The 27,991-nt window shown below is 37.7% G+C and overlaps 1 protein-coding gene across 1 annotated transcript; it reads left to right on the top strand.

Annotated features, from left to right (window-relative positions):
• Positions 1-2,689: 2,689 nt before the first annotated feature.
• LOC108672342 lies at positions 2,690-27,596 on the top strand. The gene is made up of 28 exons (XM_018159987.1): positions 2,690-2,782; positions 5,849-6,040; positions 9,881-10,084; positions 10,301-10,464; positions 11,127-11,247; positions 11,592-11,801; positions 12,721-12,902; positions 13,429-13,594; positions 14,283-14,425; positions 14,808-14,890; positions 15,405-15,567; positions 16,589-16,726; positions 17,214-17,274; positions 17,536-17,636; positions 18,051-18,258; positions 18,941-19,110; positions 20,310-20,451; positions 20,590-20,693; positions 21,092-21,226; positions 21,598-21,785; positions 22,532-22,753; positions 23,135-23,348; positions 23,863-23,982; positions 24,632-24,797; positions 25,638-25,803; positions 26,101-26,238; positions 27,179-27,270; positions 27,472-27,596. Exons 2-28 carry the CDS (start codon positions 5,941-5,943, stop codon positions 27,594-27,596), a joined length of 4,026 nt encoding a protein of 1,341 aa, XP_018015476.1. The 5' UTR covers positions 2,690-2,782; positions 5,849-5,940.
• The last annotated feature ends 395 nt before the right edge of the window (positions 27,597-27,991 follow it).

The raw sequence follows: 27,991 nt of genomic DNA on the forward strand, positions 1-27,991 counted from the left end.
AAACTTCACATGAATGCATTGCGAAAACTTCACACGGGAGCGCTGAGAAAACTTCGCACGGGTGCATTGAGAAAACTTTACACGGGAGCACTGAGAAAACTTCATACGGGTGCATTGAGAAAACTTCACACGGGAGCACTGAAAAAACTTTATTCGATAGCACTGAGAAAAGTTATAAAGGGTGCAGTGAGGAAACATCATACGGGAATACTGAGAAAAGCTCATAACGGAGCAGTGAGGAAAGTTCATACGGAAACATTGACAGAACTTCATACGGAAACATTAAGAAAACTTTACGTCGGAGCACAAACATAAGTTCACACGGTAGCATTGGAAAAACTTTACACGGGAGCATCGACAAGAGTTCGACTGGCCGTATATTCACTGCCTCACAAAGTTTAGCGTGACTGCGCAACGATAGAATTACGGTGGTCGTTATTTGAACGACATTCGTATAAATCGATGATGATCGTAAGCGTCGGTATTTTTTTTTTTTTTTTTGCCCCGCGTTCATGGGTATTTCTGCAACTATCGTTTGTCTCCGATAATAATTTGTTCTATTATATTATTTTCGATTTTTGCGGCCATGGTTTTTTTATTTGAAAATTGTAAATCTAAGAAAATTATTCGTTTTCTATGATTATTCTTAGTTCTACTGAGCATTTTAATTATTCATTTGCATCCTGTATCAACGCGATTGTTACTACTTGGGAGTGCAGCAATTCATTATTTATTATTGATCATTAATTAAATAACTTGCTTAATAATTTTAGAGAATTTCGCCCAAGTGGCTGAACGTTCTAAAAGTATTAAATCGAAAGTTTTACCATGAACGTATCTTGATGAGCCAAGAAAACCGTTGGTAGGTTAATTTCAACTGATTCAACTGATAGATTTGCTATATCTTAGTCATTTTGTTAACCTGAATCTCATTGGATAGACCTCCTACTCCAATCAACGAAAATATTCACTATAGAAATAAAATCACTGTTCCGTTGATATCGAAGAATTGTTCTGGGTCAAAGTTGAGTTTTTGTGCTAGGCCAACTGAATTTTACAATACCGTGCTTGTTTCAAATTCAAGGTTAACGATCAGTTGCGCGCTCATAAAATTTGAAATTAGGAGTAGCAAACTAGATTATTCGAGCGTATTTAAGTAGGATTGTTGTCGAATACTAACTTGAAATAGCAATGTTAAAAATTTCAGAGTTATTTAACATAATAGTGCTAAAACACATCAGACATATAACTGTTTCAATATCAAATAGAAATAACAGTGTTAAAACTTATCAGACATTTCAGTGTTTCGTTATTAGCTAAACATAAGTGGCATCTTTCTAGACTTATCGGTATTCTAACATTTACTAGTCATACCCATATTGAAGCATATCTAGATAAATCAGTGGTCCAATAGCAATTATAAAAACTTGTTCAAAAATATCTGTACTAATCAGGATTGAATATAAAATAGACATAACCGTTTCTAAACATACCTGGATATATAATTGTCCGAATATTGACTAAACATAACAGTTTTCGAACATATCTAGCCATAACAATGTTCTTACATTACTTTTCAATGTCAGTATTTGAACATATCAGTACCAGAACACCAGCCATCAGTACCAGATCATTACAGTATTCAAACATTAACTGAGCTAATGACACTCGAACTTTAACGTTCTGACTGATAATTTTGCTGTCACGGAGTACTGCCATTCTAATGTTCCACTCTTTGTCGTGTAATTATTGGCAATCATCTTAATATTTTTAATGTCAAATTCATTTGGAGGCAGAGCTTTGTGAAGCAGCAGCTCTAGTGAATAATTTTTTACAGCAATATCAATGTATTGACTGATATATCCCAAAATTTATTCCTCGTTCAACAGTTGCTGAGCGCTCCGGGTGTCTTGTCTCAACAACATGTTTCAATAATAAAGCGCGAATAAATTAGGTGAGGAACATAAACATTTCTTGATGCGAGAATAATTCTTGAAGCCCATTAAACGCTCAGTAATTCTTTAAAGCAACATATGAAAGAATTTCTTAGTTTTTGCACAGCTGTAAAATTTCAGAATGATTTTCTTTAAAAAAATATTTTTCTGAGTAATGTCGTATGAAATGTCGATGCAGTTAAGCTTTTGGGCTGAGGAAAAGAATATTTCTAACTTATGCAAACTTTTTGACATCGTGACATATGAATCAATGGATGAATACAGGGCGATTGACAGATATCTGGCACGGTAAGTTCGGATCGAACGGCTTCGCAAAGTTGGCCGGTCGTATAGTCCATTCCTCGCATCCGAGGCATAACCTATCATCCGACATGATAGGTTAATTTGGTCCTTTGAAGGAAGAAAAGAATGATTGACCAAAAGTTTCTATCATCGGAAATGCTATAAATTGATCTAAATCTCTAATGGATATGCGATTGCAAACGAAATTCAGTCCCATTGGAGGAGGTCAGCCGTGGTGCGACCTAAGACTTGACGTCACAACGAGAGACCAAATGGGATTGGGTGGTTCGCTCGGTCGTCAAAGGCAACCGCTCGCCCATGAGTGTCCACAGCCCTTGCAATTAAGACACTCTGGTGCTCATTGGTCGTCACCGCTGGCGTCGTCAAAACGACGCTGCGTTTCGTCCCAGTGTTTGGTTCATCCAAAATTCCGCCCTTGTACCTGGCGAGACATGACCCGAGCAGCGCCGGGTTTACGCAGCTCCCAGAAGAGAGTTTTTTTGTTCACGGTGTACGGGTTCACGTGAGCAGAGACTGAAATCCTGGTGAGTAAAGTGATGCTATTATTCAGACTCGTAGACTCGTACATTGATGTATTCATGCACTCGGTTATGATGAGTTGTATTTTTACTTAATAATGTAATAACTGGATGATGATTGAAGTATTGTCTTAGTCGAGCATTTTTATCACAATATTAGGTTAGTAGACTACATTGTAGTGATTGAATAACATTAGCGTATAAACTTAACTGTATAATTTCATCATTAAATGTGCTACTTTACCGATACTGATGATTTTTCGATCCTATTCGAGCCTCAACGCGGAACATGTTTTCTGTAGAGTGATTAGATTTTCGTTTGTTCGTTCTTGGTTTTAAATGCTGATTACCGGGTGATTCATGTTTTTAGAAAGTCATTAACGGCGTAAGTTTTGTGATCCATACAGTTTATCTGATTATAATTTCATATAAACCATGCCAATGCATGATGGAAAATAAATAACCGCATATTCCTGCCAATATGTACGTGCTTTTTTCTTATCAAAATCATAGCTAACATTTATTGCTGGAGTAGAGATAGAAATTCGCACAATTTTTTTAACTTTGTATGAAATTTATCAATATGTAGTGAATTAATTGAAGTTTCCCTAAGTAGATGCTGTAAATATATTATTCGTACGACTCCTCTTTAAGAGGCTCCTGAGAACATTTTCATGGCCAGAGCATGCAGGGCTGAATGTGAAAGTACAATGTGTACAATAAAAGGGTTAATTTAAGACCTGAATGTTGATTAACTCATAGCCGTAAGACGTCTTGAGAATTATCCCACAATGGAATTTCGTGAAATGATTCTCTTTTATGATTACAAATGTTGAATGCGATATTTATGGAATGAAATTATCGTCTATCAGGTTTTCTCATTTCCCCTCCACACCAAAGGGAGAATAATTATTTATCAACATGCACTTATTATTCATGATAGTATTTTACACGCCCTAGTTCAGGACTTTCACTAATTCATCATCCACAACTAGAATCTTTAGACTAAATCATCATTTCCATTATAATTAAACTGTCCCCTAATCCGTTCATTATTAGCACCTTTTTAATGACATGTTGTACCCAATAAAAGTTTCATTCTCCGGTCATCACTTTACGATTAGTATCATATTTATAACAAAACATTGTTCATCGCTAGAATTCATTGTCTAAATTATATTTTCCATTATTCATCTCAATATTAGGTGTCTTTTATGTTAAATTGTCATTCACAGTCATGATTAACATCTTCATCAAATATAATTATCAGACGGGATCAAAAATTATTTGTATATCAAAATGCGCTAGAAATAGAGCTATAAGACACACGTGCTATAACAACTACAGCTGCCCACCATGAGTCAAATAGATGACCTGCTGATGGAAGTATGCATTATATATGACGGTAATGGTAAATATTGAATCGAATATGTTTCTGAAGTTGGTGTGAGGCGAAATAGATTATTGTATTCTATGAATATTATACTGGACTAATATCCTCGGATGATAAATGTCTAATTATTTCAGTGCATGCCATCAGCCAAGAAAGCTAGCAGATGATTGCCAATTTTCAATTATTTTTAATTTTCTTTCATGTTTATATGATTTATAGTCACTGCACCATGAACATGTACAAAAAATGTATTCGTTTCCAGCCAGATCCTTCCTAGATTTCGCATACAGTGCGAAATTTCTGGCGCTGATTATATAATCTTTGAAATTGTTTCTAAATAACGCAGTTTCCCGATAACTACGCGATGTATAATACTTAAAATATATAAGAGCAGCACCTAAATGCAATTGCAACGAAGAATCAGTTTATGTACAATAGAGCATAACGGTATTTTCACGATGACAATCATCGGTATTTTTCCTGTACATTTTTTTAATTCATAACTAAAAATAGGAGTTAATCTGAAGTTCTTACTGTCTGTTTTTTATTGAAAATAGCCATAGTGATTATTAACAAAAAAATCAATGAACTTTTCAAGAAACAGATCTGAATGATGTCAATAATTCCATAGCCGGACAAGAAATTCAATCGAGAATTCAGATAGGTGGCAAATTTGATATTTTAAGCCAGGCATCTTAAAACCAATCAGGATCTAAAACCATTGCATGCGCACGGCACATCAGAACTTAAGACGACGAATAGCATTCATCGATAACAATCTCTCTAATCAGAGACTAGTTTGAAAACTAATTTCAACTTCAGCACAAATCGTAGTGCACTGCTAAAATATTCACACTGTTTCAAGATTTAAAACTTCGACTCTGCACACTTGTTTAAAAATTCAGACTCTCTTCCGATGAACGTATTTATTAATTCATGATGTCATGACTACAATAACTGTAGTTAAAAATAATGACCAGGATGATAAGAAACATTTTAGAACAGAATAATGATGAAATGCGTTATGTTTATCTTTTGTAAAAATTGAAACAATGCATTATGTAGTTTCATTTGAACTAGAAAAAATTAGAATGATAGTTTTAATGATGTGATTGTGCAAGTATTCAATGTCAGTTGTGTTTAGTGATGTCATACTAGGACATCATTCTTTATCCGAAATTTCTCTCAGTATCATAGATACCATAGTCGCACGTGATTAGTTGCTAAAAAAAACAGGTAGCATCGAATTTAAGTGCAATCTCACGCACTAAAATGGTACATAAATTTGTACTAAAATTGGTGTAGTTCGGCAGAAGCTTCTCCTTTATGCAAGTTTGATTGAAGACCAGAAGAAGATTTGGTTCGACTCATTGAAAAGACGAACAAGAAGATTGTTAATAAAAAGCATGCTCTGGTCTTCAATCAAACTTGCATAAATTTGTACTACTATATATACACGAGGTATATATACGTTATGCAATGGCATCTCGAAGCAAACTTTGGAATAAGAGGAATTACTTCGATAAAGTTTCAGTTTTGAATTTTAGTTACGACATTATGTTTTCTTCTCGCTATTGGATAATATTGCTCTGATGTTGTCATTTATTGTCGCTTGAGTTTATGAAAGAATAATGCTAGTCTCATTTGCCCTCTGTCAAGAATGATATTCTGCCTTTCAGGAAATTCTAAAGCTTCGACCAAATATAAAGTAAGAAGAGAAGAAACTGGAAGAAAAGAGGGAGGAGTGAAGAGACGAGGAGACCTTGTGACGATGCGACGCTTTCGTCACGACCTGACCCTGCTGGGGAGGTCCTTGGTGGTCATCCTGCTAATGAAGCTCTCAGGAGACGCTCAAGCTCAGTCATACACCTGTGAGTAACTAAATATAAATTGATTTTAATCTTCTCATCAAACTTATACTTTTTGACGTGTTTGAAATGTCATACGTCCGGTGAAGATAATGTCTGGTACTTTCTATGAGTCTTAAAGGTAAGCAAGCGCACACGTGTCAGGCTGCCACAAGTAACTACGTACCGTTTTTCAATTAACACTTTATCGACGGTTAAATCAGGCCTTGTCAATAATATTTGCATCTAAAGAACAAGTAATTAGAGTAATTCTACAACCCCGGCGCTACAACAGCGCCGAGATCGTAGAGCTTACATCATTTATAAGTTGAGTATTTACTAGTGACTGGGTGAGCGACGTTTGACCTCGTCTCATCGTGCGACCTTTATTTATTAATTTACACGTACTCTAATATTGCAGTACGCGACACGTGTGTCCAAAGGGGTCTTAATTCTGCGGGAATTGATCATGTTAAAAAATCAGAGATATTTTCTGAGTCAATTTCGTTATCGACTAGGATGTTCGCGATGTTGAAAGTTGATTATCCAATCATCATTCGATATTCGATTTGCAATCAGTTTCATATTGAAAGTTCAAGTTCCAAATCACCCATCAAAATGGAGAACGACCATGATAAGGTTTGCCATGCGTACAATCATACTTCTTCGTTATCTAGCCTCGAAACTGAGGTCACGCAATAGTGAAATGATGGGAATGCAAGAGAATAGGCAAAGATGAAGTCGACGACAAAATTTGGCAATCCAAAGCTTTTCAAAAATATAACTCAGTACTCACTGCAGTGAGTGAAAGAGAGCGCATTTTCTCGTCGACGAAAACGTGAAGTCACGGACAGACTGACGGACAGACGGACAGACCCAGGCGGACATGACGAGCTCAATAGCGCCTTTTTTCCATAAATGAGAAAATGCGCTAAAAACCGATTATACAAGATCTATTATGAATCACTGAATATTTGTTGAGCTATTACCTCCCAGTCAAACAATTTCAATTGATCTATCTAGCTCGATCTATATTAAATTAAAATAAATATACTAATATTAATACTAGCGCAGCTAATGAATCTTTTCCTGAATACCCATCATCCGAAGAATACTTATTTATAATACTTATATAATACATATACACACGAATACGTATATATAATGAGCGCAAGTTATTTAGAACAAAACAAGTTATCGCCAGACTTCCAACTAATATTGGTCGCTTGAATTCCCATGAAGTTGATCAGCAATTTGCTGCCCCACATGAAAATCTTTCATGTGAACAACTTGGCTTAATGATTCTTTTACCGCTCGAGCCTCATGCCTGATATGCACGCCTGTTCTTCGTTAATTATTGTTCTCAAACCGTTCTTTATTTATTGTTCTTTGCAGTCACCTTTCATAAATTATTGATGATGGTTTTCAAGTCTGACCCCTTCTTCTATAATTTGGGAGGATGGGAGTCTAAGTCACAAAATAAATGTTACAATGATCGTAAGTTCTCTTCTCTGTTATTCATACTTTGGGTTCAACATAAAAAATTCATAAGTAGGTATTGAAGAAGTTTAAAACGACAAAGAAATTATTGGTAAATAAATTAAATATTTAGAAAATCTAACAAACAATTTTCGTAGATATTGATATACACACACTCTTTTCTGGTAAACAAATCTTGTTTAATCAACTTCAATCTACACAAATACAACGTGCAATCTAGTGTATATATATGAATGGTAACCAAGAAACGCAGTCTGTATTCAAGAACGCAATTGAAATACGGTTACCTTACTTTAAAGTAAAGTTGTTGCACAGAGCACTTATCGAACACTGACGTAAAAATGCACCTACAATTCAATTGATACCAGGGTTGATACCTTAATGAAAATTAACGGTGGCCCATGGAAAACTGATTGGAGACCGTCGCTTGGCCAGTCTAAACTTCCCTACACTTTAAATTAGGTATCGGTGATATGACATAATTTATGAAGCCACGACGAGCAAAAAGTACTTAGAGTAATGCTGATGAGTTTCTAAAGTTGAATTCGGCGTCATGTGGAATTATTTCAACATTGAATCTAATAATGGATGAATACCTGCGCGTCACGTTAGTTCAGTATTCAGCGTAAAATTTGAAAGTAATTTAGTATTTGTAACGAATTTTATGAATAGTAAAGTAGTCTTTCTGCCAAGTTTATTATCTGACAAGCTGTGGAATGGGATAAATTATTAATAAATTTATTTGCTTGAATGATATTTAATTTTTAAAAATTACATAAATAAATTACAAATCTTTGGGGGCATCACATAAACTGTAATCAACATATCGTGCAACAACAAACATTTCCAATAAACGTCTTATACTCATTCAACACTTCAATTCGTCGGATCCACACGTCTGTCGAACCATGCCGTCGGCTAATCATGCGAGACGGTCATCATGATATAGCACTCATACCGTGGCAGCGGCTGTAACCACTGAATAAAGTTCCAGGCTTGGGTGTCACTCATTCCTTAATTCAAGAGCTCACCGTTCTATTGCGTTCAATCACGAGGACTAAGTCCATTAACCTTGGCGAGTTGGTAACCATGAACACGTTAACTGGGTTGCCCTCTTAATAGCAGCATTCGATCAATGCCATCGAACGCCGGCTATTCAGTGTCAAGATATAAATTATTTTCTGTAATAAAAATCAACAGAGCATCAATCACTACGCCATGTCGATGAGCTGTATAATCATTGCATGAACAGTTTTATATGGTCGTATATATATTTTTGAAAAATTTAAATGAAATTACAAATTTGGGTAATTTTAGAATGGCAAAACCTGTTATACTAATCGACAACTGATGATCAAGTAATGATCAAGCATGTGCGATGGGAAAATCTCACCTGTGCGCACAACTCGTGTAAATATTCACACTCTGTAATTATTACTGGACTAGTTCATGATGATGGATTAGGCATAAAACTTCTATTTGTTTGTCGACCTCACAAACTCCTTTAATTAATTTTTTAACAACTGCTATTATTCTCAACTAGTGCTGTGACAGTTGGCCAAACTTGTGACCAACAGAACTGTAGTAGCGTTCAAAAGTTGCAGCAAGTACAGTTCACTTTTTGAACATTCTGAATGTCAGCCAATAAAACAACGAAAAGGTGAAGCGTGTGTGCCTGCATGAAATAGACTACAATCGACTTTAGATAGAAAATCGACTTTTTATGGACAAGCATGGACAAACTTTCATGTTTTTTCCAATCTTTCATTTTCGTGCGCCCTACCCTGAGGCTAATTAGAGTTGTGTCTGGGCGCTGTCACAGATTGAACGTCGACTAAAAAATGCTTGCAGTTTTTTAAAGGTTAAAAGGCATCGAAGCTTCGTGCTTTCTTCGTGACTGCTCGTATAAATTCTACGTGAAATGTTTGAACCAAAGTCGTGACTGAAATCAATGTTCTCAATTGCGGCTCGAAAAACGCTGCGATAGGAGAGCATATCTTCTAAATAGTCATGCCTTTTTACATTGCACCTAACATTTATTTTACCGTACAGTGGAGTATTCTGATAAAAAATATGGTTGCCAAAATATTATTATAAATTTGAAAATATTAAAGATTGGATCTTTCACTTTTCCGTACTTATGTCAATGCCGTTTACGTGTTTCTACACGTAAACGTTGAACTTTTTCATTCAAGTTTCTGCTCGATTTTTTACTCATATACTTCGGTTTCCGGACTTTAGAACTTTGCTCCGAAATATAATAGTTGAATTGCAGAAAACGCACTTTTTCTTTTTAAATTAAAGAGCAGAAATGTAATTTATCTATAAAAATCTCCACTAACATACATGACTTATCTTTTTCAGTGCTAGGATGTTTCCAGGACAATGTCGCAGCACCCGCCTTGCCCAGCGTAACAGGATCACTCCACTACATCTTCCCATACAACGAGACGGAGCTTCTGTCCGGCCCCCAGGAGTGCAACGATGAGTGCACCAAACTTGGGCATGATGCCTTTGGCATCGACCGCGGACGCTACTGCTTCTGTGGTGCCGCCGCTGCCGTTTCTGGTGAGTTTTATCCTGACGTCTTCTGGAATTCAGGGAAAATTATTCAATAGAATTAAGCACATATTGACAGTGGCCATTAGAATAGTGTCACAATGACTTTAAAATTGTTCGAATCGAAAATATATCGTGATTATTTCCCATGTAAAACAGGTAATATGCTATAAATCACAGAAATAATAAACGGCTCGTCATGATTTTTTTCTATTCTTATTCCAGCTTTGACGACGACGGGAACTTGCGACGCCCTTTGTGCGGACGGGAGCACTTGTGGAGGTCTCGTGATGGGACACTTCTCGACGTGGTCAGGTTTCGCCACGATTGCATACTTCAACGCCTCACTCACGGGGCTTGTTGAACCCTATTTCGTCCAGACCACTGACGTGAGTTCATCTGCATGCGGATTAGATGGGTGACTGCAGAATGGGAGTGAGGAAGTGAAGAAATGATAGATGAGGTGACAAACTTGGAAAGAGATTTAGAGGCTAACGAGGGAAATTGTATAGTGCCTGAACATGTGATGCGAAAAAACATCCGACTACAGTATGAAAAATTAGGCAGAACATAATTGCTGACGAAGACGTTGAGGCTAACTTACTGATGAAACTGGATAAACATTGAATGACTTAAATCGCAATTTGTTTTCCAATTTTCCCTGATATGACACCCCTTAATTCAAGATACATGTATATATAACGGCATTAGTGCTCCCAACATCAACTTACTATTGCCAGTGCCATTGTTAGTAGAAGAAAAAATTTAAAATTTGACTACCTTTAAATTTGTAGTCATTCCATGTCTTAATTATTACATTTAATTTTTCGAATCCATGTTACGTGCTACACAATAATCATCTTGATCTTTCTAATAACCATTCTCCTAAACTTTATTCATTACCTTTTTATCCTAGGAATAAAATTAAACGCTAGATTTTACGTTTAAGCATGCACCTTGATTGACCGGTATGGCGAAGAATTCTATTCTTTGGTTATTGATTTCAATATTAATCAAACTTTTAATTCAAATTCATCATCTCACTTGGTAGACCGTGACGTTGGAGGTGGTGGGGACCACTGACTTCTCCGTGGACTGGGGGGACGGGGCCCAGAGTGGTGGAAGTGTCACGACTTACAAGTTCACTCTACCTGGCACCTATCAAATACAGGGTAAACTTTAACGTGATGAAATGTCAAAGATGTAGACCTACGCCCAAAAAGGCAGCTACCTAATTTAGGGTAACTATTTGTTGTTGAAATTGTTTCATAGTGGTTCACCTACAACTTACTAATTACCTGCCTAATTTAGAGTTCCTAGAGTTTTCTTGCTGAAATTATACTATTTTAGAAACCTTCAATCTGCTCAGGATTGATTGATTTTATATTTATCATTTAATTTTGACTCATGTAGGATGAGTCAAAATCCATTGCCGAAGTGCATTTAAGTTTATCCAGTTTATCAGTTCTGCCATTAACATATAGCCTCTATTCTACCTCGACTCCGACACCCGCAGTTTGGCCGATCGCCTCTCCGTCTGTTGTGACGACATTTGAGGTGACGGTGGTGGAGGTACCTGACTTCATCGTCACGTGCCCTTCAGTGTACGAACTTAACGTGGCAGCGCCGTGTAATATGAGCAACTTGGTTCAGGGGTACAACTTCACGTTCAGCTACAGCATCGCCTCCCCACTCGAAGCCCTGACCGGAACAGGGCCCATGCCCGGTGAGTGCCATACTTGAACCTAAATGAGGTGCTTGTGATGCGGCGAGTATTTGATACTTATGAATCATATGCGGCTTATCAGTGGCAAAAGATTGTTTAATATATAGTTGGTTCTGCTGCGGAATGAATTAATGAATTTTAATTTAATGAAGACTGTTTTACTGTTTTTCGTCTTGCATGGTGTGGTAACCGATATTTAATCAACTTTGAAAGGCATCCCTCATACAAAAATACAATATTTCTAGTATTTTTCTCTCCATTTATCGTTTTTTTTAATTTGAACTTAAATTTCAATAATTGTATTCCAGCTTCCTCATGATATTACTTCCAAATCGCTCTAACATCAGTGTTAGCTGATATGCTCTCCTGTGTTATATTAAATTTGGAGGAGAAATCGGAGAAAAGCAACTACACAACAAAAAGACAGAAAAACTTGATTTCACCTATGGAAATAAATTTCATTTTTAACTTAAAAATTTACCACGCGCATATATTGATTTTTATGTTCATAAGAGATAAATTTAGGTATTTAATACTGATTAAACACAATATTATTATCAGGAACACTAAACTTTTTACATTTCAAAAATTATCTTTAGCGCATATTTTCCTCAAAGATGACACACTCTTGCGAGGACGTTTCATGGGGCCATACTTTCAAAACTCGCTAAGTGAACTTAAGTACTTAAGCACTATTTTCTTGTCTATGATTTGTGGATTTTGCTCGCAAGGCCGTCATGATTGGCTGATGAACTTACGATCTCTTAACTTTTTTTGAAAGTATAGGCCCACGAACTTAAATTAAAAATTAGACCTGTATGCCTTCAAGGTACGTGTCGAAATAATACTATACAAAATATACAGATGAACAATAATTGTTCGTCTACAAAACATATGCAACCAAGAAATTCTCCGTCAGGGTCGGTATCTCGCGTGTACGGCACGACCGTGGACCCCGGCACCCCGGCAACCACAGGGGCGAGCGCGACGCCGGCCACGAGCTTCGTATACAACGTCGTGCACGGGCTGGTGGCGGCCGACGGGCTGCTGGTCAAAGTGGAGGCTACCACGGCCAGTGGCGATGCTGTCTTGGATATCAGGGTCAGCCTTACTCTTAGTTAAATAATTTTTAGATTTTAAATGGAAATTGGGTAAAAAAAACGTACACCTATTTAAAAAGTTTGTAATTTTAGTGGGGGAAGGGGTAAATGAAATCGATTGACGGGTTAAATCTTAGTTCATTAATTTCTGTATAAAATGGATATCAAGTATAGATACTCGATTGACAGGTGTGCTCTTGGTTGAACAGTTCTTAAATAGAACAGTTCTTAAATACAATGAGAAACCATGAGAAGGAAATCAACCGGTAGACTTACTCAGTGATTATGCGCCTACGCACCAGAATTCGTGATTATGTGTCGTGCATTCAGTATTGTGTGTGAAATTTATGAGTGAATGCTTTACCCTCAATCATTTCAAGCTTGACACACAATTCAAGATTGAGTGTAAAATGTTATGATTAAATTCTCGTCTCTCAACTATTTTCAAGTGCTCAATTTTTTTGAGGAATCGCATTAATCTGAATTATATTCAAGCATGACACAGTTTGTTCTTTTAACTTTATCAGGCCCTGACGCCGGCATGCGCTACAGGGCAGTTCTGTCGAGGCAGCTGCGGCACAGACTGCGTGTCTGCGTGCAGCGGCAGCTGCGGCACAGACTGCGTGTCTGCGTGCAGCGGCAGCAGCTTCTGTCCCGGCATCAGCGCCTGCTCTTCAGCCTGCCCTCTTACAGGTTCAAATTCCCGCTGAGGTCATGATTAATATTAATTATTTATGACACGGTAATTAAATTAAACTCGAAATTTCAACTCACCAACAGGCTAAATTATTTCAGGCGCAAATATTGAATTATATTGGAAACTTTAACTCACCGACAGGTTTAATTATTTAAGGTGCCAAACTTTAATTTAATTTTAAATGTTAATTATTCACATTAAGATTAATTATTAAAGCATCAACGATGAAATTTAATTCTAAACTCTAACTCATCATCAGATTTAGTTATTTAAGGCACAAAGCTAAAGTTAAGTTCGGAATTACGTTAGATTTTATTTCAATCAGGATGCAAAAAATTTTCAATACTTCTCTTTATTATTCACATTCGGTTTCTTTTTGTCTGAGTATCCGCGATTTGTCTATTTCTAACTTGCGAGCTGACGGACATCATCTTCATTCGGCCCACAATTTGAAAATCAGAAATCATTAAGTTGCTCATAATGCACTCCTAATTATAGTAGAAAATTGCGAAATTTTATATTAGGTTATAGAGAAGGGACTATATTAGAAAAACTCGGGAAATTAATCAATAGAAATTTTCCAAGTAATAACACAAATAATTTACAAATTCAAATATTAAAAGAAAACAATTTTTGTTTATCTACCAATGTGTAAATAATGAATACAATTCATATTATTCGCAGCCCCCAGCGGGTATGAGCTGGTATCTCTGGGCACCGTGACCGTGCCAGCTACAGGCGGCGTGCCTGCATCGGTGCTCGTTGAGCCCCCGATTGCAGTCAAGCAGGGAACCTACATCGGCTTCGTCAACACCGCCGCCGCACAGGTACTGTACACTTACTTCTGGTGATGGTCTATTGCATAATAATATGCGGAAATTTGTAGCTCATTTACTGCTCTCTAAAAATATATTATTGACGTCAATAACTTTTTTAAACGAAAGAAAGGTTAGGGTCATACGCGATGTATTGCATCTGGTAATTTATTTAACTTCATGTATATGCTTGATTCTTATTTCTTTTAAATACTTGTTTCGCCGCTTTAATTATTTGTTGTTTGGAAGATCGGCTTGTTTTGTCTCTTACGAGCACGGAGGAACACCTTTCCAGGTTAAAGATACATAATAAATGAATATAAAATGTTTCTTGAGAATATTAAATATTGCTAAGTTGTGTTTGAGTAATAAAGAACTAATGAAAACATTCCAGTTTGTGACTCAACCGAACTCGGTTTCCGGAGATCTTCTGGTTGCAGTCTCGGACACGACTCTGGTCACGGCGACCAACGTCAGGTCAGACGTTCTATTAGCGAGACTTATATCGTATCATTTTAAAGTAATCTTGTATGAATATTCTATGATATCTTAAATTTCTTAAAATTAATATCACTCTAAATATAGTGCCCTTGATGACCAGTTTTTTAAGCATAAGGAATCTTGATAAACCATTTACAAATTAATGATCAGCAACGAGACTTGAAAGTGCAAGATCTTAGCTAAAAATTAATTAAAAGCCTCTCAACAAATTGGAAGAACAATTCAAAAACAATTTAACCAATCTATGACTAAGTAACTATGACCAAGAATTGCCATTGCATTGCCTACGGAAAAACGCCGAAATGATCTATGATAGATACCTAACTTTATTATACCGAGCGTCATCTGTAACGTAATACAGTGTGTAGATCTCAAATAATAATAATATCTCGAAAATAGAGGTTAACATGTGATATTGCCTTCTTGTACCAGTTATAATGTCTTCTTAATTGCATCAACCAACTGCGTTTTTCCTCCATTTGTCGAGCAGCCACAGCGTACGTTTTTACGTCGAGGAGCACCCAAACGTGGGAGTGTTGCCGGACTTTAACTGCACTAAGCCCTCAGTCGTGCCTGTGGCAAACGTCCCTACGCCTTATGACGTCACCACAGAGCAATACGCCAATGAAAGTGCCATCAACATTTCAATTTCGGTGAGCATAGTTAAGTTGTAATTCTTGGAGCAACAGAATTTGTTCGATTAGCCATAAGTCCTCTTTCTGCAGTTTGAAATTCATGTCTCTAGCCTCTAGAACGATCCTCTTTTCGGCTTCAGTTCTTTATACGAAGTTTATAGATAAAATTGTTCCTTCAAAATCAAGACATCTAAACAGTATAAAAACGATGTTTACTTTAATGACATATCGATGAAATCACTACAGTTCTGTAAAATATCATGCTAGCAATATATAATGTCCCAGAGTAATGAATGTTGTGGATAAGACAAATTTAAAATAATTTTTTTACAAAATATTTATAATATTTACATATCCTTGTCAGTTGCTCTCATGCAACTTAACTTCAAGTAACTCATGCGCAAAGGACCGGAAATGCTCAGACTGAACACTTAAAAAGTTTGCCTCTGCAATTTTTGGACTCATTGGGGACAAATTGAATCGTTAGTTCTCTTGGAATGCAGGCATTTCATTTTCAATTTGAAATCTCGTTTATTGGTGAATGTTCAGTTCAAATCAACAATGCAAATACATTAGTTTCAGCATAGCATGCATTTTTATTATGAGTGGAGTAAACATATAGAATAGTTACTCCAAAATTCGTGAAGAAAATTGATTAGGATTTATGAGGATAACTATTTTAAATAAGGGTTTGCTACCGAGCACTTCGCAATAAATTGTAAATAACACTGTAATATAAATAAATTATTCTCTCAGTCGCTTCATAAGTATAATAGGATATAAGAGGGCGTGTGGATGAAATTTAAAAGAGAGGTTCAATTTAAAAAACTTTATAATTGCAAATATTTTAAACATACGTTACATTTGAATGATTTGATTATAACGTTTGCATCTCATCTACCTAATAGTGACTCTAAAGAAAAATTTTCAACCAGTAAGTTCTTCATTTTGAGCTAACGATCGAAATATTTTTTAGCATAAAAAGTTACCCGTAATTTATTTATTTTATTATATTTATTTATAATTTTATCCAAACCAGGTGACGAGCCCGATGGGCCCGGTCAAGTCCGACTCCCTGACGGCGCTCTGCCAGGTTCAGATCCTGCCTCCAACGAACGTCCCTGCCGTCATCATGGCCTATGGCTCCGGCCTCCCCCTCGATATAACCTTCACGCAGGTAATCGGCCACGGCCTACGGCTCCGGCCTGCCCCTAGATATAACCTTCACGCAGGTAATCGGTCACGGCCTACGGCTCCGCCCTGCCCCTAGATATAACCTTCACGCAGGTAATCGGTCACGGCCTACGGCTCCGACCTGCCCCTCGATATAACCTACAAGCAGGTAATCGGTCACGGCCTACGGCTCCGGCCTGCTCCTCGAGATAACCTTCATGCAGGTAATAGATCGTAGTCCACGACTTCAGCCAGCGTCTCCTAATTTTTATGTAAATCGGTGGATCATGCTATTATAACAACACATGCAAGGGATTGTAAGAAGCTTGTTTCTATTCTCAGAATAGTAAAAAGCTATGAAACAATCACTGTAAAGATCAATAACAACCTTCAGCAGTCCATGAAAAAAAATTAATTTGTCATTTTGAGAGTATAAACATATTACTAACAAAAGTGTTAAAATAAAGCACTAATATTTTCTTGAATTTCAGGGCGCCCCAATTGTAATGTTCATGAACATCGACGGTGTAAAGTACTACAGCTACCATGACGGTAGGTCCTTATCTGATTAATGACGCTTAAATTATTTAATAAAATGATTTGTATATACTTTCGCTAATGAAAACTAGGGGCTTTGGAAAGCTTAGATTCACACTTCAGGACCATTCACTTATCGAAATGCTGTTCGAGCTCTTCATGTACGTTCGATTTAAATAGTGAGCATTAGAATTCATTTTTTAATTTTTAACGTTGATCTATATTTTCTGATCTATTGTTTTTTGGAAGATGTAAATAGTTGCTTGGTTTGTTCAGATGCAAGCGTGGGTGGCAGTCACACGTGGTCGCAGCCTCTGCTGTACCCCATGGAAGGACAGTACACCCTCGTGGGGGAGGCCTTCAATGCCCTCAACAGAGTGAGTTTAGCGCACTATGTAAATAAAATGTAAATTCTTTCGGAATCAAACACACAGCGATTACATTTTACACAAATATAATTCAAACATACATATATAATTGTCCTATCTTGTCACTCTCCTTCACGTCAGCTCCTACAGTAGCCCACGGAAGTATAGATCACGCTGCTGTATGAAATATTTCTTGAAGTATACGGTGTTCATTTAGTAGAATTGATAAACGGGACAGACGACAACTACAAAAAGGTCGATTTCAGAGTATACAAAGATCTCAACGTCAATAACAGATATAAAGGACATTAGTTCATGCTAAAGCGAGTTCCAAAATGCTCAAATAATCGTTTTCGGTATATCCGCTATTTTGTCTATCCGCGATAAATTCTTATCACTAATTACGAGTTCTTAACCCACCAGGTGAACTTCACGAGCTTCATTCGCGTGATCCCGAACATCACTGACCTGTGGACTTTGACGGCCGCTTGCCCCTGCTACGACTGGGACTCCGGCTACACATTGACACTCTCATGGCCCGCCACTGCGCACCCACCATGGAACGCTACTATCAACATCACCGACGACATCATCCTCCGCGATGGATCTCAGCTCTCCGAAATCGTCAAAGGTACGGAGTGGTATCCATCATTCGACATCATCAGAGGCAAGCAGTGACCTCTAGCCTTCAAAATCTGCAAAGGTACGGGGTGATATCTACTTTCCGAAATTGTCAAAGGTAAGCAGTAGTCTCTACTATCTCTGACATTATCAGAAGTGAGCAGTAGTCTCTACTCTCGGAAATTGTCATAGGTGAGCAGTAGTCTCTACTCTCGGAAATTGTCATAGGTGAGCAGCTAGTAGACTCTACTCTCGGAAATTGTCAAAGGTGCGCAGTAGACTCTACTCTCGGAGATTTTCAGAGGTGAGCTTGTCTCTACTCAAGTCACACACAATTAAAGAGGTGATTGCTTATGAATGGTCTAAAATTGTACTCCAATAATTTATGAACTCTGTATTTCTTATATTAATATTTTTTATGTAAATTATGTTTAATTTTTTTTTTGTAATGGATGAATTAGATGAACCTTTATTATTACGTCTCGCTTACCTTACCTAAAATATGTGACCTTACGAATCTGTTTATCTAGGAACAAGGTTTCGCCTGTCATTTTACGTGATGATAAAATTATCGTTCAATACGTGATCTTCCATGTGTTTATTAATAATTCGCCGAATATTTATTTTATAAAGGACTATACTTAAAATTCATTTCATGCTAAAATATCCAATTTTTACTCTGAATTTTGCAGCAAACTTCATCGAAAACTTCGGGACATTTGACGGAGTGTCACTTCCCGGAGGGGCCAGCGGTGCTGCAGTCCCGCTCACGTGGAGTGGGACGGTCGTGTCGAAGGCAGGCAACCACTCGGTGGTGGCGACTCTTGCCAACGAAGTGTCGGTCACTACGACGCTGCACTCGGTGAGTCATGCTGACGAGAGCAGGCAACCACTCGGTGGTGGCGACTCTTGCCAACGAAGTTTCGGTCACTACGGCGCTGCATTCGATGAGTCATGCTGTCGAGAGCAGGCAGCCACTCGGTGGTGGCGACTCTTGCCAACGAAGTAGCCAACGAAGTGTCGGTCACTGCGGCGCTGCATTCGATGAGTCATGCTGTCGAGAGCAGGCAGCCACTCGGTGGTGGCGACTCTTGCCAACGAAGAGTCGGTCACTACGGCGCTGCACTCGGTTAGTCATGCTGTCGAGAGCTGGGCCTGTACTTTCAAAAGAAGTTAAGAGATCGTAAGTTCATCAGCCAATCATTGACGGCCTTTCAAGCAAAATCCACCAATCATAGACAAGAAAATCGAGCGTAAGTACTAACGTTCACTTAGCGAGTTTTGAAAGTATCGGCCCAGGCAGCCACTCGGTGGTGGCGCCTCTTGCCAACGAAGTGTAGGTCACTACGGCGCTGCACTCGGTTAGTCATGCTGTCGAGAGCAGGCAACCACTCGGTGGTGGCGACTCTTGCCAACGAAGTGTCTGTCAATACTACACTGAACTCGGCAACCACTTGTGGTTGCGACTTTTGCGAATGAAGTTTCTTAACCATGACGCCACATAACGCGAGCCGTTCTTTTGTAAACCGTTGCTTTTATGTCTCCGAATGTGGGATTCGATGTTTTGTCAATGATTTTTCAAAAGTTTTGCGCATATACTTAACTACATTGACTGCAAATGATTCCAAGAAAATCCTAAAAAGCTTAAACAGGTTCCATTTGAGTTAGGAAATAAGTAGACATTCGTGTTAAAATCGAATAAAACTGCTGTGATCGGCAGCTGGAAATTTACAAAAATCTCAGAACAAAAAAGCAATGGTTTATTTTTGCTTGTTTTTTTGCTGCTCTCTTTTATTATAGATTGATGAAAGATTCACATAAACTCCTTAGTTATAATTTTTTTATTTGCCAAAAAATTATCAGAAATCATTTTTAAATAAAAAATATTGTCGATACGTAAATCTACGATTAAAAATCCGTTAAAAAGCATTATCTAGAAATGATTAAGTTATATCGGCGGAATAATTTTCTTGCCTCTTATTAAAACGTGCACTTCATTGATTTCTTCAATCTGAACCTGAGCCAAATGTTTTTCCTTCACCCATACCTGTCGACGCACAGTACGAGGTGCGAGAAGCCATACGCAATGTGTCGGCCATCATCAAATGGGTTCAGGACGGGAATGAGATGGATGGAGTGGGTCCGAACTTCAACATCTACATCGTAGACAAGAGGGTCATCATCTACCCCACCGCACGAACGGGTAAATAATATTACTTGTGGCGAGATGGAATGATCGAGCACACCATATGTATCTAGAAAATATTGTTTTGAAGTATGAAGATGTGGCAATGAAGTACGGTTTGAAGTCTATGATTTTGTTGTTGCTGTTGTTCGATAGGCGAAGGCGAGTACTGGAGGCTAAGGATCTTGGAAAACGGCCTGGAAGAAATTGGCCAGCAGTTCCCGTACGTCAAGTTTTTCTTCAACGTCACCTTCCCTGCCGTGAGCTAATAATTCTAGAACGCAAATTCATGCCCAATCCCAAAATTCTTGCACAAAAACCATGAGTAGAATTCTGATCCACTTGGTGAGGATGAGAGGCTTAATGAGGACATAATTTCAAGGTGTTTACGAAAAATAATGATAACGTGAATATATGAAGATATATGAAGGAGTCAATAGGCAGTTGACGTCAGAGCCACTAAAACACAATCACCATGTACTCTGAAAGATAATATCAGTTGTTATACTGTATAATGTCACCATGCACACTGAAGGGCAACTTCATGTAGCTAACAATATCACCATACACACAGGAGGGCAACTTTATGTTGGTAACAATGTCACCATACACACAGAAGATAAATTTCATGTAGCTAAAAATGTCACCATCCATACAGGAGGGCAACTTCACCCTGATAGTGAGCGGCAACAATACGGTTCAAGGCTGGATCGACTCACCGCCCATCAACATCACACTTGTCAACAAGATCGCCAACTTCAGACTCGAGGATGACCTCACCCTCGCCAAACCGGTCTGTCTCGTGCAATAAATCGAAAGAAAATAGGCATGTGACTTCGCGGAAATCTATTACAAGTGACCAATTAAAAGTTGTGGGAATCGACCTATCAACGTTCGAATACGGAAAAATGTAGTGAAATAGTAAAATAAATGTAAAATCTTGTGAATAATCGAATAATCATTCATACGAGCCATTAAAAAAATAGAAATGGTGATAGCGAAACAATAAATAAGAATTTTTCAGGGTTAGAAAAGACGATTACCGATGAGAACACAAGCAAAAGAACTATTTTCGAAAGAAAGAATACAAATGACGATGAAATGCGATCTATCCTAACAGAAAATTTGCCGCAAAAATTTTTAACGTTTACTTCACTCATTCAGGGTGTGCCGAAGCAAGTGCTTGGCGCATACGACATCCTCACTCCCATCTCCTGCCTGGTGGTGGACTGGGGGGATAAGTCGCCCGTAGAAACGTATGGATTTCCGTCGCGCTGCAACACTACGCACGCCGACGCAAAGTACATGGGCCCGCTGAATTCTGCCCCTGTCAAGCTAATGCACACATACCAGTGAGTCTGTTTTATCTGTGGTAGTAGATGCACAGACGTTAAAATGCAAAATGGAAAAAAATCACAATGTAAATTTTTACTCAGCTGATTTTGGGCATTAGTTACAAATCTTTTTCGATTCAGCATTCCCGTTAACCCTTGTGGACAGGAAATTTTCAGGATATTCAACCAGTCTTTCCGAATAAAAGTTCATTAAGAACAATCAGCCTGATTACTTGATTCCTTTAATTAACTCAGCTGTAACTATTACCCACCTCAAACATTACGTCTTACTCTCCTAATAGAGATCATCTTCATAGCGTCATCACAATGGCTACGAGATTATGACTAATTCAATAATTGATTTGTGATATGCAAATGATTTTATTCATGGAGATTGTGAGAGATACATTATTTATCTCTCACTCAACCGAAATTTCTGGTTCACTCGGAAGCTCAAGTCAAATTTTGATTTCCTATAGTGAGTTTAAAAATTGGCATCTCGAATCACGAACTTATGAACAATCAAAAATCGTTTCGTTTTATTTATTTCATGTTATTTTTGCCGTTTGAATATATTTTGCTACAAAGTATATTGGAACAAAATTTTCTCCAGTAATAATGGCGCTGACATATAAGTACATTGAAAATAGATAATTATATTTTCAAATCAGTTTCCCTGTAATTATGAGAGTAACAAAGGCTATTAACTCATTGAAAGCAGATATTTACGTTTTATTTACGTTTATTCATCGTTGTTCAACCAGGAATGAGAGCGTATACGAGATCAACGCTCTGGCGTTCGACTTGTACATGAACCTGCCTTCAGTTCTGGAGATGGTCGTGGCCGACATTGACTGCATGTTCCCGTGGGTGTCGATCGTGGATGCGGTCAACTACACCTACTTTGCGCGCAATTTGTACAGGATGTTGCCTGTACGAGAGGAAGGAATGAGCATCATAAACTGCAACTCGACCTACACGATTAGGTGAGACGAGCGGCGATATTTTACGGGATTAATTTAGATTAATCATCAAAGATGATCGCGGTAGTGGATTCGATTTTCACATGAATTAAGACGAGCGATGTCCTGTTTCGCTCTACTGCGATCAACAGGTCTTAATCATCGAACTTTTCGTGATTATGCATTTGGTTGTTCAAAATAAATTAAAAATTAATGGAACTGAAAATATTTGTTGAAGTATGAGATCGATAATAGTTTGTGCATAATGCTCTGGATTGCAGAGATATGAAAACAAATTATTTCCGAGAACTAAGTTAATTGAATGATATGATAATCTAAAATGTCATAGTTAAAATGTCATAGTTCATAGATAATATTATTGCTGTAACGGTTACTGCCATTTAGGTATGAATGGAACGCAATACAAGTGGAAGATAGGACAGAGCAGGTGCTTCAGACCGTGACGCTCAGAGACGTCGTTCCTACTTGGAACAACTCCCTACTTAGCATCACTCCGTTCACCCTGAGTATCGGCTACTACAAACTCACCTTCTCCGTCACCATCGTCACGCGCTTTGACCTCACCCGTACTGCAAAAACTTACGTTCGAATTATCAAGGTAATTGCCATTTATTTATTTATATTATGGTCTGATTGCCAATTTCATGCTTTCTAATTGCCAAGGTCATGCAAGGAAATATCATGCATTCGAAAGTGTCTTCCGGGCCAACTGTATGTAAATTATTTGCAAGTACTTGGGACTTAGTCTGTAGATACGTGGAAGCATCTTGCATATAAATTGAAAATGTTAAGAAAAAAATTACTCATAAATTATGCGTACAAGGTAAAAACTTATTGAGTATGAATGAAGTGAAAACATTTTGCAAAAAGCATGAATTCGAAGATGCAAGGAATTAAACTGCGCATAAAATTTATTCAAAAGCGATAAATTTATAAAATGTCCATGAGAACTTGTCTGTCTTGGAGAAGTTCTAGTCATGAACTACTTGTCATGAACTACTTGTCATGAACTACTTGTCATGAACTACTTGTCATGAACTACTTGTCTTGAACTACTTGTCATGAACTACTTGTCATGAACTACTTGTCATGAACTACTTGTCTTGGATCAGAGCCCTCTGAGCCCTGTCATGGTGAGCGGGTCCCAGACAGCCCTCAGCAGAGGCTTTCAACAGACCCTCAGCCTCGAGCCCGGCAGCCTCAGCTACGATCCTGACGATCCGGATGTCCCTGTGAGCTTCACGATGTTATTGTTATTCAAATAATATTATTTAAAAAAATTAAATAATTATTTGCAAAAATTAAAATGTGGAATGCCAATATAATGATCGGAATATAGATATCACTTGAATTGATTTTTCTGTAGGTGCTAAGTACATTATTCCCGAAATTATAACATTATTTGAAAATAAATTATTCTAGCAAGCACGCCGAGGACAAAAAATTCATAATTAATTTCGGCTGCAGGTGACACGGAACACAATAAAAGTGAAAGTGTGAAAAGTTTTAGTCTAGCCTAGTGGGTCGGTCATTATCAGCCTCATTTATTCCGATCAAGAGCGAGTGAAGCTTTTTATGTCTTTCAAAAATAATTGAAATTTTGATGACAGATTTTTTCACATGAGATCGCCGCCAGTAAATCTGGAATCATTCAAATAAAAATTTAAAAAAGTTAATGCAGATTTTCTAGTTAATTTTAAAATAAAAATTTCGTGGAAGACGTTGAGATGTTTTCTTCATGAGAAACATCATTATAGCAAAAGCAACGTATACCAACGATTGATGAGACGCCATTTTTTGAGGCAATAATCGTAATAATACGGACGCAAGTGTAGTGTAATTTCGATGAAGATTTTTCAACTGCAATTTTATTTCCAACAGATTGAGAACGTGACGTGGCACTGCCGCCAAATCGAACCAATTCCTGACCCAGCATTCACTGTTGACGCAAATAATGTCACTCTAATAAACAACTTGCAAACCATCCCGCCTCGACTTCAAGCCGTTAGCATGAACAAAAGTTCAGGCTGCTTCGGTAACGGAAGTGGTGAGTGACATGATAGATATACTCGTAACTGGAACTATTTATGAACAGAACTTTCATACATGCAGAATGATATTGGATATACATATACATGATATACTTTTTCTTGTACAAGAAAATATACTCCACTTGTTTCGAAACATACTTTACAAAATTGGTCTAAAGTATATATTTCTTGCCCTTCATACTTACTCTGTAACCAAGACAACATTTTTTGTTGACAATTATTTTTGAAGCCGCAGCTTTTACGCATAGCGCGTAGCTTATGTTTATAGTTGATAAGTTCCTCATTGCGACACCTTATTGTCTTATTCTTATTGACGCTGGCTGTTGTGGTTGGCGTGAGATGCAGTACTTTATGCTAGTTCTACGATGCTATACTGTTTAATTCCATGTAATACTGTTCAGTTTCATTTCAGACCTACAGTATGTAAAATAATTTCAACCACTATAATCAGACACCGTATATAGTTTAGCATCCGATATCATGTTAAGTGTTTTTTTCATGTTATTAAAATTTGTTCCATCTACAAATTGATTACTTGTGTAAATTATACTCCTAGTCAGGTTGAACTTGAAGACCATTGCTAGAATGGGACGCAACCAAATTAGGCTAAATGTCAGCGGTTACAATTTTATTTTGTTAAATTTGCGATCGCTGATTATTACTCGTGTTAGTTTTCAACTGTTTCAGCATTTATTTGTTGTCAGAGAAAGCAGTACAGTGCCCCACCCCAAAAACATAGATGTTATACAATCACAGATAAACTTGTGTCTTTATTTTCGAATATGCTATCACGTCTGGCATGTAGCACATTCAATACTAGATTTACATTCAAATAGGCACAATCGACGTTGGTGCAACATCCTACTTGTTCGACATGGCGACCTTCAGCCAGACGTCAGCCTTCTTCGAGATGGTCGTGGTCATCAACAAAGACGATAGGACGGCAACGGCTGCTCTTGAGATCGAAGTCACTCCTCTTCCTCGACCTTCTGTAACCATCACGTCAGTCAACAAATTCACATCCAGAATTGTTTCGGATTGTCTATTCCGTTTTTATTTAACGCTAATCATTTAATTTCCAGTTACTTTCATTTAAAATAATGTCGGTTAAGCTTAAAATTTCCTTGAAATATAGCTACATTAGGTGCCTAACCATACTAACTACTGTTGATTCCAATTATTTTAAATTTTGCCAAAAGTATTCATATAGGTACTGTACTCATCAGCTAGGTATCATTGACACAGTGCATTGACTTGAAGAAGGGTGACGTGAAGCCTACGTTCTCATTATGTTGACAGTTGTGCGACCGCGTCTCTGTGCTGGCCGCTGACCAACATGCAGCTCATCAACCCATCCCTGAGACTGGGGCTCAACGGAGCCTGCATCGATGAGTGCGGGGACGGCGCTCTTCTCTACACCTGGAGTGTCCTGGACGAGTGAGTGGTATATTATGAGGGAGTTAGTATCTGCCTGCGGCAAGGTATGGTGGAATCATGAAGAAATTGTATATGCGACGAGTGAGTAAAAGGAGGAGGAGTTGGTATCTTCAATAATTAGGTAAGCATCTCACGATCAGGTTTGAAGAAATAAAAGACGCTTTTTCTGTTCTCAGTATTGAACCCTGTATGAATAAATGATTTTTATAAGTTACATAAATATAAACACATTGAAAACGATTGTAAACAGTATAAATCAAATTAGCTATTAAACAAAGAATTTAGTACAGGATAACCGTTGCTACACCTAAGTACTTACTCTAATAAGAGGTTCTAGTGTAATGAATAAAAATACTAAAGCTGGAATAAAGCTAACTATTGTCGTATTCATTGTGGTGACGTTCATTTATAAAGGAATCTTATTTTTACGACTAAATCTAATTCAAAATTTTTAAATACTTTTATTACATTAATTCAAAATCTTGAACTGAACCGCTACAAACTTAAGTATCTTACTCTGCAACCGACTGAAAAATAGCTAAAATTTAGGATCGTTGACGAACGACGACATTAGATCAAAGGTGTCGTTCTCGTCGAGTAAGCAAAACCACAGCTAAAATAAAAAGTCATCAGCGAGCAAGTAAAATGACGACTGACTCAAAATATTGGATCACTCTGAGTATCAAAGATAAATCCAGATTTTTTAATCACGGACCAAGATGCCGTGCGTCAGATTGTTTGCGATTGACAAATTGGACAACTTATATTGTCAAATAACCACTTGTATGTTGTTGAGTAAGGAAATTTTCTTCGAGAGCTCATAAGAACAACCTGATAACTAATATCCAAATACTAATATAAATATGAATCATAACTACGAACAATCTAATGATCCGGAAACAACTGAGTTTGTCTTTTCAAATGGAAATAAATTTCTTAGGGCCGGCACTCCTCTTCAAGTTTCCAACTGCACTAGCACGACCGCGAACGACGGGTTGGTCATGTCCATGGACCCACCCTCGTGTGAAGAAAGTAAGATTACCATCAGTGCAGATGTTACAGAATTACGTTAGTGAAATTTAGGCTTTTATATTGTTTATATTCATCTGCAACATTGTTGAAATCAAATCACCGTAAGTTCTGTGTTGCACCAATCGAATTTTTGTTCTTCAAATAAACTTAAATGAATTCGTTCATTCGTTGGTAAAGATCATGGTGTGAATTTTTCAACAGGCTTTCCCGCCGGAACTGAGAGTTCATCTCTAGCCATTGCCGCCAGCGTATTTGCCAAAAATCCCACCGTGGAAAGATACAACGTGCGATTGACCATTGTCACTGCAGACGGACGATCTGGGTAAGAAGGTCTTCCCTTCAAAAAAGACCGGTCCGACACTTCAGCGAACTCGCGTGCGAACTCGCCTGCGAGCTCGAATGGAAAACCTAACTTAATTTTCAACTCTGGCACGCATAACTCCTTCAATTATGAACGGATTTTATTCAAATTTGAAATATAAGTAGATAATATCAGTACGCNTGACGTGTGGTCCATGTTGACATGAACTATCCTATCGGTACCGACGTGTGATACATGTTAGACATGAACTATCCTATCGGTACCGACGTGTGATACATGTTAGACATGAACTATCCTATCGGTACTGACGTGTGGTCCATGTTAGACATGAACTATCCTATTGGTACTGACGTGTGGTCCATGTTAGACATGAACTATCCTATCGGTACTGACGCGTGG

Source organism: Hyalella azteca, unplaced genomic scaffold (genome assembly GCF_000764305.2).
Source record: "Hyalella azteca isolate HAZT.00-mixed unplaced genomic scaffold, Hazt_2.0.2 contig8139, whole genome shotgun sequence".
NCBI lineage: Eukaryota > Metazoa > Arthropoda > Malacostraca > Amphipoda > Hyalellidae > Hyalella > Hyalella azteca.